This window comes from Lathyrus oleraceus, chromosome 6, assembly GCF_024323335.1.
Source record: "Lathyrus oleraceus cultivar Zhongwan6 chromosome 6, CAAS_Psat_ZW6_1.0, whole genome shotgun sequence".
In the NCBI taxonomy this organism is placed as follows: Eukaryota; Viridiplantae; Streptophyta; class Magnoliopsida; order Fabales; family Fabaceae; genus Lathyrus; species Lathyrus oleraceus.
In genome coordinates this window covers 351,433,499-351,446,087 of record NC_066584.1, presented here as the reverse complement: position 1 = coordinate 351,446,087, position 12,589 = coordinate 351,433,499, and the positions used below count along the sequence as shown (strand labels likewise).

Genomic DNA, 12,589 nt, shown 5'->3' with positions numbered 1-12,589 from the left:
TTGGAGTGAAATCAACTACACACTCATTAAACTTCTAACTTTATCTTTTACCACTAAAAATGAAATAGAGGAAGAATAAATTAAAGCGTAGGTGAAGCCATGTCACACGTCACCAGTAGTGGTGGGAATCAGAAACGCGTCAGCAAGTCTGAACACAGAAGCAGATTAAGATACTCGGTCGGCGCTAACCCAATACCCAAATTACCCCTATCGCAACTATAACCATATCATGCATAAAGTCAAACACGTCAACAAACACCCATAAGGGTATTTCCGTCTTTCCAATATAACAACCCTCCAACACGTCAAAAGTCACGCGTCAGCCTGAAAATACAGCCACGCGTCGCCTCATCGCGTGCATGACAAACGCTTTTCAAGAATCCTATGGTTCATAGAAGTACACGTGTCCGTCATCCGAAGAAGTTTACCGGTAGCCGCCAGTACCTACCATAGCCACTTATATTGTTTTTCAACACAAGCGTTGTAGAAACTATTGATCATTATTTTCCATCGAAATAGAAACTGAGAGAAAAGTCGCAAGAAAACCTCAAGAGAAAAAAATAAGCAAGATAATAAAAATCGTTAGCATCGAATCGAATCTTTTCTGATTACAATTGACGGAATCCAGCTTTGTGAAACGTTGAAATTTTTCAATCAGTTTTTTTGTTTGGTAAGAACGCGAAGATTATTAGAAGAAGAAAAAACAGAGAAAATGGTGGCGGAAGCAGAGGTTGTGTGTCAACAAAGCGTGGGGGTGTTGGATGTGAAGTATTTTCTGAATAAAGGAAGCAATATTCATGAGATCGGTGATGCAGATGCTATAACGCCTTCGAATTTTGATCGAGTTCGTGCTTCTGAATCAGTTTCCGCTGAGTTACTTACTACAAAAGAAGTTAGTTTTTTTAGACCCTTTTGATAATTTCTTCTTTTTCTCGTGATTTTGTGTTGTTGGGTTACGTAGATGCTAATTGGGTTTGATGGGGTTCTTTCTCTTCGCTTGTGACGGGAATTCTTTCCGATCGAGGTTCTAACAGAAATAAAAAGAAGCAAAATTGATTTATTTTTTTGGATCAGTAATCTGCTTATGTAGTGAATTATTGATTATGAATTTGATAATTCGTATCATTTGTTTACTTCTTTGTTACTTGTTTTTTATTTGGGAACAATTAGTCCAATCGGTTTTTATGATGATCCCCATTTTTTTGTGAAGCTTTCTCTTTCAATTGTGCTTCTTTGTAGAGATAGATATGTGTGTGATTGATTATATAGTTGTTGATACCGAGAATTGACCAAATCCTCCATTAAGATGTTGGTGATTTTGCATTAGATTTTGGAAATTGTGATTATGATATGATTGTGCCTTCACTGTTGAGATTATGTGCAGTTAAAATGTTTGTAATTGTTCATGCATGGAAAACTAACTGCTCTGCAATGTGACTTGAGAGCTTAAGGATAGCTATTCTTATTGAATAAGAACTCTGTTAGTTGTATAACTTGAATGACTGTTTTTTTCTGATTCGCAATTAATTGTTCTGGTGTAGGATGTTAAGACTGCAGACATAATCTCAGAAGCTGCAGTTCTGCAATTTGTCCCCTGCATCCGTTCCGGTAGTTTTTCCGATATTGGGCCACGTAGATACATGGAAGATGAACATATAAGGATAGATGATTTGACTTCTCATCTAGGATCACTATATAAGTTTCCTAAACCAAGTGCCTTTTACGGGGTAATTATCTTTTTCACCTAGGTTTCTTGTTTTTAGTTAATCTCATTCTAAATCTAATTGAGCTTTGGGAAATGTCGTCTCAGGTGTTTGATGGTCATGGAGGACCTGAAGCAGCAGCTTACATAAGAAAAAATGTTATAAAATTCTTCTTTGAGGATGTCAATTTCCCTCAGACATCTGAAGTTGATAACATATTTTTACAAGAGGTTGAGAATTCCCTCAGAAAGGCTTTTCTTTTGGCGGATTCGGCTATGGCTGATGATTGCAGTGTGAACACTTCTTCAGGGACCACAGCTCTTACTGCTATGATATTTGGAAGGTAGGTCCATCTATCTTTTCACTCCACTAACTTATGTTTGTGTCTTTTCTACATTTGTGATAGCTCTAATGTATGGGTACAATTAGATTGACATATTGGTGTAAGAATTTAGAAGTTGAAAGAGGGTAGCGAAAGCTATATCCCAAACTGAATTTCATTTCACTATACATGTTTAAATATGTTTCATTAGTTATGATTCATGATAGTATATTATGATATTGTAAGACCTAGGTAGTAAATTGAAAAAGAACGAAATTTTATTGTTGCATTAGCTATGGAGAAGAGACGCCTCCTCGAATGTTTGTTTGACTGATTTTTAATATGCTTCTTTCAGACTTCTAATGGTGGCCAATGCTGGTGACTGTCGAGCAGTTCTCAGTCGTAAAGGAGAGGCCATTGATATGTCTCAAGATCACCGGCCTATTTATCCAATAGAGCGGAGACGAGTTGAAGAATTGGGCGGCTATGTAGAAGATGGTTACCTAAATGGCGTTTTATCAGTTACCAGAGCATTAGGGGACTGGGACATGAAGTTACCTAGGGGTGTTCCCTCGCCTTTGATTGCAGAGCCCGAGTTCCGTCAAATGGTTCTAACAGATGACGACGAATTCCTCATCATAGGATGTGATGGCATCTGGGATGTGATGTCAAGCCAGCATGCCGTTAGCCTGGTACGTAAAGGCTTGAGGAGGCATGATGACCCAGATAAGTGCGCCAGGGATCTAGTTATGGAGGCATTACGCCTCAATACATTCGATAATCTTACAGTGATCATCATATGTCTGTCTTCCATTGACCATGGGGAGTCAGAGCCATCCCCACCTCCCCAACGGAAACTGAGATGCTGCAGCCTCTCTGCAGAGGCTCTTTGTAGCTTGAGAAATTTGTTGGAAGGAAGTGCTAGCAACTGAATGTATATAAGTTCATCAAATAAAGTGTTGTGGAGGTTACATACGCTGTTTTTGACTGCTTCAGTTTAGGCATAGGAAAAAGCAGCCATCATTTTTTCACGTTGTCTGTTGATGTACATAGCCCAGGGTTAGAGGATGGTGGTGTAGATATGTAATATTTTTACATTATTATTTTGTACTAGTCATTTTTTTCCACTATGACCGCCACATTCATATCATATTCTTGTGTATCAATAAAATTTTGTTTTGAATATATTTGTTCTTATCCCATTCTTTATATTCAAAGTCATTGCATGATAAATGGGTATTTATTAAGATTCATTCGCATTATTGTATAGAAACACATGATGTACAGCTAGTATGGGCACATGACTTAAAGGAGCTGACAAAGGTAGATCTAATCTAAAAAATGTATGAAATGCATACATTACTAAGTTCAAAAAATACATTGAAATAATCCTATTCCTTGAAGGGTAGCAGATCCTTATAGTGTATCTGAATCTATAGCAGTACCACAAGGTTGGAATTGCAGGGTTTAAGTACATCTGTTCTGCATTATGATGATGTGTTTGTTTGCATCAAAACCATGATTTTCATCAGAGCTGTGAAGAACTAACACTTAAAAATAGGATAACCATCCACATAACCAACACTGGCATGATAACCGTACCCAAATCTTTGTGAAATTCAATCAGTGTTTGGACAGAAATAATCGCGTATATTCATTTTCCGAAATGTAGTCCTAAAAATCAGGACAATCATTTGTAGCTTTTTGCGAAATTAGCAAATCTTTCCAGGCCACGTTGAAGTAAACTTTCAAGAAAAGGTTGCAGTGCCTGCAGATTATACCATTACAAAGGGTTCTTAAAGCTGAAACACAGGTAAGAGTCCATTATAATATTAACTGGGTGTAAAGTTAGATAAATGAATGATTTAACTTCTTTAAAGTGAGCAGTTAATAAAGTGAAAAAAAATCAAAATTAAATATTTTAACAGCCACTGATTTTTTTTTATCAACTTTTGATGTTTTAAAGGGAGCATCTTACTTTAGATGAGCAAGAACCCAAATGCAAAAACTAGGAAAGCATCTACTACTTGTCTTATTACTTATTATCCATCACCAAATAGTGAAAAATGGGAATTCTTTTGCTGTTTTTGTCAACTAAAGTTATCAAGAACTTTATATTTTATAAAGGCTAGATTACTTACGGATGCCACTGGAGATAAAAGTTGAGGAACCTCATATGAAACTGTCAGCTGTAATGGCAAAAATGCAAAAAAGCAATAGTTAATGCTTGACTAAGAGGCTGAATGGGGACCGGGAAGGGAAAAAAAGGAGAAACCACTAACTACTATTACTTTTAAGCTTTCCTAATTTCATGTTATAAGTTAAAAGCGTGAAAAAAAACTGTCGATGGGACTGATATAAGGAGTTATTCCTTAGTGTGGATGCATGTGAGGTGCCACCTAGTCATGCACTGGACTGATAAAGATAGGCAATTATTTGGCCCAATAGGAACATGCAGTGAATCAGTGATGCAGCTAGGTGGACAACTACAATGAGAAACTTACAATTGGTATTGATTTAACCCATTTTCACCCCTAAATATGGGATCAAAGTAAGTCGGCAACAGTTGTAAAAGAAAGATTGAATTGTTGTCAATATAATAAAAGGTGAAATTAGTAAAAGTTGTATGAAAGGTCTTACTTCTACTACGCATGAAGAGGGACCTTTTGGAAAGAATCGTACCGCGCCTCTGTCAAATGAGAAATTGAGATTACATTAAGACTAGTGCTAAGCATGCTTATGCAGAATGTGTTTTCTAGCCACAAAGTGGCTTGAAGAAAGATACAGCTAGGAACTCTTTAATCATGGTTGAAGCATTACATTTTGCAAACATTGCTAGAATCAGCTATAGATTTCTGGTCCAAGCACAGGTGTTCGTGACATCACAATCATATGTTAAATTAAATGACACACCAAAATGCTACTTTGATTAATAATTGGAACATTTCCCTGCTATAAGGTTAAAGGCCTTTTATTTCCTAAAGACAAGAGATTCTGCAGTATTTTTAGTGTATAAACTTACACATATCAAGTCAAACTCTAAGACTAGAAACCTCAATGTTTTTTCTTAGGGCATAAACAATGGATACTGCTATAAGATCCTGCTAAGGACTATGGTGTTAAATTCCTAGCATATATGTTGAAACAAACTACTTTTAAGTGACCTTCACTGCTACTCAAATACTAAATCTTTAGCTTTTTTACTTCAGGCACCAGTTTCCTTCTTTTTCGTTACTCAGCAGAAAAATAGCACAAATTCTACTTCATCAAGTAAATTCAGCCGATTAAACATAATCAAGTGTAACCTAATAGTATGTTTGGGCAATTAAATATAATAAAGGGACGTAGGACAATAGTTAGTATGAATGTACCACACGTTCATACCTCAGGTTATAGTTAATCAAGGTTAACGGCACAAGTAAGATTTTGTTGATTCTTTTAATTTTGCAAATCACATGAGGATATCATCAAGTTCATTTCTTGTAGCTGGTTTAAATATGAAGGTTAACAATTACCAAGCCAAACTACAGTAATGCTTGGACAAATCAATATAACAGTACCGAGGACAAATGATGACGAAATGTGTATCGAAATTTTTCTTCCGTGTCTTACAGGTTAAATGTCTCTAGAATGTTGAACTACCGAAAATTTCACAGAAAATGCAACCAACCACATGATATTTACTTATCAAAAAATGTCCTTATAAGTTACCTGTTGGGGAGACCTTCCAGAGATCGCCAATGAATTTTCTGATTTGGAGTGGGCTGCAAGAAGGCGATAAAACATGAATACAAAATATCAATTAAAAAGAAAATTTTCAAAAAGAAACAAAAGTATTTGGTAGACAATCTTTTCCTGCATATTACGAGCAAGCCAAGAGAACTCAATATCTTGACCAAATGCCTTATACTTCAAGGACCATCGCGACAGGTCAGGTTTGTCCGGCAATATCTGCAAAACGGATCCGAAGTTTTGCACAAAATGAAAATGTATTTATTTGTTACATTTTATTATATTTGAATGAAGATTGCATAACCTCATGCAAACAAACTAAATATTGATTTACTAAAGAGAAACATGCAGAAGAAATATTTTATGTGTTTCCTCATGTTATAAATAGCTTACACAATTCAATATTGTCTAATGTGAATTGAGATATCCTCATCAATGCACTTAATCTAGCCTGACATGAAAAGAGGCAAGGTTGCATCTTGCATGCAGCATGCCGTGATTCCATAAGGTAAATTGCTTCATTTCTTTCATAAATTAGAAGGAAAGAAAGCACACCTTAACAGTGGAAATAAAGGGCATCCATTCTGGGATGGCTTCACGATCAGAATAACAAGCATAAGCCACAGAGACTGGCACATCAACCTCCTTCTTAACCCTGCAGTTGGCAATATTCTTTTTTTCATTGAAAGCAGTGTTATCAAATACCCGCTATGGCAGATATACATGGCAGTTTTTGGGCTCGCCGGAATGGTAAATATTAGCTAATATTGCGAGTTTTTCTGTCATAATCTGCTATAACGACACCACAAAGCAGCCGGTATGGCAGGATTTTGCCTCTCCACGCCGTGGCAACACTGATTGAAAGTGGGAAGCTGTGATTGGGTCAGCTTAAGGAAACAAAACATAAGTGCTAAAAACTGAACCGATCAAGAAATATACAGGATTAATAACACAAATTGTTACGAGTTAATCAGATTGATGCTATAGCCCCATCATTAGCCGGAAATTGGGTCATAAATTGTATCTATTAAACAAATGGTTGGAACTCCCAGCGAGAATTGGGTCACAAATTGTTCTTACAATGTTGGGGTTTAACTCTAAAAGAAACAAAATAGAAAAACCACAAACAAAAAACACCATCCCTCGTAGAGGACTATGAAATAGTAGTAATTATAAACGAACATAAAAAATCTTGTAGCAATAAAGTGATTAAAAAGTGAAAAGGAAAGGAGTTAGTTACGTGCAATCCTGCCACTGCATGACAGGAGAAGAACGCTTGAAGTGACGGGAAGTTGGGGATCGCTTAGAATAAGTGCGGGGAAGTTTGGAGAAGAAGTGATTGGAAGAGAGTGGAGTTGCGAGGAAGCTTCTGGGAGTAAAATTGGCGCAAAATGTGGGTCTAGGAGTGCGATTCAAAGCTGGAGTTGTTGAAAAGGAGCCTATGACCGTTGTGGTTGCAATTGAAGACATGGTACGGTTTTTCAGAATTCACACTTCTCCTGGTAGCTTTGTTTCGACTGGGTCGTTTCTCTTCCCTACGACCGTGATGATTCATTCGTCATGTGAAACTGTGAGTCACACAAAAATCCACGTGCGGATGATGGATTCGAGACACTAATGTTGGCAAATATTGGAGTATATAGTTGAGTTGCGGATCTAAACCCCGCAAAATTTTGATACTAGTTACGGGTCTAAAAGTGAGGGTGGGGCAGGACGGATCCGCAGACACCACACATTTTAATCTTAAAAATATAATTTTATATTGATGTTTATGCACGCAAAAACTCAAAAAAGACAGAGTGGCCCAAAAAAGACGGAGTGAGGTGGACGGACATATTAGAAGGTGTGAGTCTAAATCCTTGAACCGTCCCACACTAAAATTCTGGTAAAACAGACATTTTCAACGGACCCGACCTATTTTGTCACCGTTCGAGACACTCAATTGTTAAAAATTGTATTACTTTACTCAATGTTACTTCACCATGATGAGAAGTCATAACTATCGATAGATTCCGGAGATATATCTTCAGACGCATCCAAATTACAAACACTCAATGCTTTCGTGGGTGAACCATCTGATGTTGTCTAAAAATATTTCCAGACATACATCTTTGTAACTATATTAGAGTTCATCCGAAGGTGGGTGAACCAGCGATTCGTGCCTCAATTGGGTTTGAGCCCCAACCATGACGGACATGGGGGAGAGGTGGACACCTAAGTGGGTTAGAGTCCCATACGGTGAAAGATACCCTAAGTGGGTTAGAGTCACATACGGGTGACGTCGCTTGAATTGGGGATTAAGCCTCATAGAGGATCCGATATCCACCGCGAAAGTCGAATCATACGAGCATGCATGAACCAGGTCTGGCTTAGACGTAAGTCCGCTTGGGGATTGATGTTTCGTGAATCCAAATAGTGATTTGTTGAGTGGATGCACTCAAGTGACATGTTTCCATACATTGCGATTATCCTGTAGTTACTCAAGTCCTAGTTACAAGGTGTGAATGATGCACAAGTAACAGAAGGTGAAAACTTGAGTTAGAATCGAGTAGGAACCCTGTAGAGCCGAGTGAACCCATAGGATAAGAGAACTCACTGGGATTATTTCTCATCCCATTATTGTTGTTATTTTTCAGGTATTCCTTGCAGGTTGAATCTAAGAGAAGTTGTCTATGGATGTTTCAAGGGACGCGGTTATTCTGATCTTCCGATGTGGAGTTATGTGCAATGAAGATATTGCACATAGTTCTTAGAATTTTATTGTTTAGGCACTATTGTATAATATGTTCCATTGATGTTTTTAGTTTGGACATGTGTATATATTGATGTCATTAGACACTTATGTTGGATCAGTACCAATTAATAACACTTGTATGATATTATTCTAGATATATATTATACGGGTTGTTATAGTTGGTATCAGAGCTAGTAGATTCTCGACCTAGCCTTGAAACACCATAAGTAAATCTATTCTCGCCTCATATATGTGTTTAGCCAACATGATTCTTAATATCATTGTATACAGTGTTGAGCCTGATCAACCTAATGTTATGTGCGTGGTAGGTAGGATCATGGTTGAGCGACCACGAGGACTTCGAAGTGTGGGTGGAACTTGTGCTCTGAGGGTGGACTCAAGTTAAGAGTTTGACAGTAAGGGGAATCGGTTAATTCAGTCGAAGCCTTAGTAGAAGTCGTAACCTTGATAACGTGTAATTGAAGAGAGGCGTATGATTCAAGCAATCCTGTAGTGCTGATGGAGTCGGGAAGTTGAGGATTTCTATTGGATAAATTGTCAGAGCTTTGAGAGAGACGTGAATTTGCTATTGGAATAAGTTATACCCACTGATATGGAACAAGTATTGTAGGTAATTCCATATAGTTAAGGAGAAAGTATGGTTATTGTGAACATGTGTCATAAGGTCTGGAAGTGGTGTAGTGTATCAGTGTTTCAATTTCTAAGATCACTAGAGTATCTTGGAAGGACGAGAGTACTTCATGGAGTATATGTGGAATGGTACCTTGCAAGTAGTTGAGAACTTGAGAGATAAGGACGTTCAATTCTGTTGGGAGCCTAAGTTAATGGTAAAGTCTAAGGAGAGACTCGAGGACATAGCTGCATGTTCCAAGTGGAACAGGTACGAACCTGTAGCGGGGTATTCGTTACCATTAGAGATATTGACTAAATCTAAGGTAAATCATACAAGTCGAGTCGCCACCGCACTTCTATTTATCCAAAGGAATGGTTAGAAAGCGAATAAAAACCTAAAAGTTTTATCGAATCAAAAACTAGTAAAAATGTCAAAGATCTGGGTAAGGGGGTTGGTTATGCAATGGGAAGGTTTTAGGCACCCAAAACATCCTAGGTACTCCTAGGGAGCCCTTTTCACATTGGTTGTAAGGTTGGTATTTTGTGAAAATTTATTTGTGCAAACAAGATTGAAGAGATGAGAAGAGAATATACAAGTTTATTTACATTTTGTGTTTGGATGGATAAACCCATTGCCTACGTACCATCTTTTTTAAAAAAAAAATTAGGATCAAAACCTCGTAGTTCGGGGTAAAAATCTCAAAATGAGTTAGTGAATTGATTGGTCCAAAAGCCTTAAGGTCTTTTGTTATCCAAGGGAGAAAACTCAACCTAAAACCACAAATCCACCATGTGAGGATAGCTTCAACATGCTAGTGAGGGATTAACCCTATAATAAGCATGGAAGACTTATTGTCCATCACAAAGGATATAGGTGAGTATTACATCTACCTCAAGGATAACTCAAACCTAATAGCTAAAGGTTATGGAAAATTTGATTAAGAAAGTGGCCATTGAAACCACAAAAAGACATTTGAATGGGTTGTATTTACCAATGAAAAGTATTTACAAAATGGTCAAAGTTGACTTAGAAGTTCAATTCAAAATAAGTGTTATGAAAAGAAAGTTTGAAAATCAAAAGCATAAGGCTTAGGTTTCTAATGTTGAAAACACGTGTTAAATGTTTGCACAAAAGTTTTGGCTAGGGTTAGAGTGGAGAGAAGAAGAAGAAAGGCTAAAGTCCTAAACATACAAGAGGTGAGGGATAAAGAATAAGACCACAAATGGAGTTCCTCTCTTGAGATCATATTGATGATCCAAGTAGCTCCCATCCTTTGGAATAAGCAATCACATAAGCATAAACTCAAGCAATCAACAATCAAATGAACTCTTGGGAAGCTCCTCAATATATCTTGGATCCCTTAAGTTCATGGCAATGGTTCCTCAATTTGGATCAAGTTGGAATCCCTAGCACAAGAACACACACATCAAAAAGTTCTATTAACAATCAAAGAATGGACAAGAGGGAGTTTAGAATATAGTCCTTTCAATGTTCATCTTCAAGCTTTAAGCATTCTAAAGGCATGAGGCCTAGTTGCTCTTTGACATTTTAAGCATTCTAAAGGCATGTGGCCTAGTTGCTTTTCAAACTCCATTAGCTTGGGTAAAGTCCTAAAGTCTAAGTCCATTTTGTCCAATTCTTTGCATTTGGTTCACAACAAACAGACAAACACAAGCACAAAAGATATATACACAATTATATGCTCAAGTGAGCAAAAGGCAAATTGCATTAACATAAACATGTGCTCAAGTGAGCAAAGGGAAAAAGAAAATGAATAATATGTACAAGAATAATAAATTGCATAAATGTAAAGTGCAAAAAGTAAAGGTTAATGGTTAATGGTTAGTGTTAGTAGTTAGTGTGCCATAAGGCAAATTTAGCGCTATGTTAAGCAATCGTAATTGGACTTATGTAGAAGTCACAACTATCTGAGGCCGGTCAATAATAATGCAGGCAACAACACAAGTTATAAGTCTTGATTAGTGAACCAAGTTCCAACAACTTGCCATGCCAAAAGAAAAGAGAATTGATCTTGTATTGGTTTAAGTCCTTTGCATGATTTAGGAAACAACCTATCCTTAATGCAAAGCCATTCACTTGATCAATTGATCCAGATGAATTAGATTTGAATCAAGGAAGGTTAAGTCTCCCCAATCAATGCTAACTTATCAACCTTTAACTCATTGATCAAAAAGAAGAAAGAAGAAGGAGAAGAAGATGAATCATGGAAAATGGAAAAGGAAAGAATAAAGTGCATTAAATGAAATAAAATGTACCAATCAACAAGTGTTGACCAATGACATTGAGGATCATGGTCAAACAATCAAAAACAGAAGTGAGATGAAGATTGGAAGTCAAGAAATGAACAAAATATTTTTGACATTTTTAATATTTAAAATAAACTTGAATTAAAATAATAAAAAAAGGTCAAACTTCAAAATCACTTCAAATCAACCTTGAAAGGTCCAAGTGATTTATCCCAAGTTCAACAAGGTCAAACAAAGTTTGACAAAAATTTCAGCATTTTTAAAAGTCAGAAACTATTTTTAATCAATTAAAAATGAATAAAAATAACCTAATTGAACTAAAATCTCAAATAAATCTCAAATCAATTAAAAAATTGATGAGAATATTTTTCATAGATCCATCATCATTCAAATAGGTTAGGAAAATATTTTTGTATTTTTTGAATATCAACAACTAATTAAAATGAATTAAAAATAACCATAAAATAGAAAATTCACAAAAAATATCAAATGATGAAATAAAAAATATTAAAAATCATTTTTAGAAACTAGAATTTAAATGGAGAAAAATGCAATTGGTCCCATATTTTTTGGAATTAAAATGAAGAAGTTATGAATTTTTGAAATTAAAGGAAATAAAAGAAATAAAATCAGAAATTAGAAAAGGAGAAAAAATCAGGAGCGTCTGATCAAGCCTCATTAATTGACGTGGCTGATCAAACGCTCCACATGTGCGCGCTCACGGTAGGCTTGAGTCAATGAGAAACACGTGGTATTTAAAAAAGTCATAAGATCCAAGCGTGGAGATTAGATTTGGAGATGCCATCACACGGTCCACAATCCATTTGGCAAAGGGACGGTGGCCAGAGCCACCGTCTTCTCCGGTGAGCTCCGGCGAGACTCAAAAATTGCAGAGATGCAAATGTCCACCAAAATGGGCTATCTAGGTACCGTTCGAAAGAGGAAGTGATGTACATCACTCCTGTACCACTCACTTCCACTCTAGATTCCTATAAATGGAGAAATCAGAGATGGAAGCATGATGGTGTTCATCATGAACTTGCTTGATTTCAAAAATTAAACACACAGCAATGATGCCTCTATAGAGAGGACTTCAGACAACACAATATCTAGTTCAATAGGTCAAGGGATAAGGAGTTTCGAAGAAAAAACCAGTTGAAGTAAACCTTTGAATTGTGAAGATCTGAGCTCCTTTCC

The 12,589-nt window shown here is 36.6% G+C and overlaps 2 protein-coding genes across 2 annotated transcripts; one reads left to right on the top strand and one right to left on the bottom strand.

Annotated features, from left to right (window-relative positions):
• The first annotated feature begins 484 nt into the window (after positions 1 to 484).
• Positions 485 to 3,210, top strand: LOC127098370 (probable protein phosphatase 2C 49). The gene is made up of 4 exons (XM_051036953.1): positions 485 to 892; positions 1,542 to 1,727; positions 1,811 to 2,046; positions 2,381 to 3,210. Exons 1-4 carry the CDS (start codon positions 713 to 715, stop codon positions 2,955 to 2,957), a joined length of 1,179 nt encoding a protein of 392 aa, XP_050892910.1. The 5' UTR covers positions 485 to 712; the 3' UTR covers positions 2,958 to 3,210.
• A 41-nt stretch (positions 3,211 to 3,251) lies between these two features.
• On the bottom strand, positions 3,252 to 7,455 carry LOC127098371 (uncharacterized). Its single transcript, XM_051036954.1, has 7 exons — positions 6,998 to 7,455; positions 6,313 to 6,412; positions 5,886 to 5,976; positions 5,737 to 5,794; positions 4,666 to 4,714; positions 4,167 to 4,214; positions 3,252 to 3,793 (listed from the first exon to the last, which is right to left on the bottom strand). Exons 1-7 carry the CDS (start codon positions 7,225 to 7,227, stop codon positions 3,716 to 3,718), a joined length of 654 nt encoding a protein of 217 aa, XP_050892911.1. The 5' UTR covers positions 7,228 to 7,455; the 3' UTR covers positions 3,252 to 3,715.
• Between the last annotated feature and the right edge of the window lie 5,134 nt (positions 7,456 to 12,589).

What these genes read in the sequence shown, in the direction of transcription:
- LOC127098370 (XM_051036953.1), top strand. Translation starts at nt 713, where the DNA reads ATGGTGGCGGAAGCAGAGGTTGTGTGTCAACAAAGCGTGGGGGTGTTG. An exon ending in AACCAAGTGCCTTTTACGGG is followed by an intron (nt 1,728 to 1,810) that starts GTAATTATCTTT and finishes ATGTCGTCTCAG; the next exon opens with GTGTTTGATGGTCATGGAGG. An exon ending in ACTGCTATGATATTTGGAAG is followed by an intron (nt 2,047 to 2,380) that starts GTAGGTCCATCT and finishes TGCTTCTTTCAG; the next exon opens with ACTTCTAATGGTGGCCAATG.
- LOC127098371 (XM_051036954.1), bottom strand. Translation starts at nt 7,227, where the DNA reads ATGTCTTCAATTGCAACCACAACGGTCATAGGCTCCTTTTCAACAACT. An exon ending in CTGGAAGGTCTCCCCAACAG is followed by an intron (nt 4,715 to 5,736) that starts GTAACTTATAAG and finishes CTCATTTGACAG; the next exon opens with AGGCGCGGTACGATTCTTTC. An exon ending in TTTTATCTCCAGTGGCATCC is followed by an intron (nt 3,794 to 4,166) that starts GTAAGTAATCTA and finishes TATAATCTGCAG; the next exon opens with GCACTGCAACCTTTTCTTGA.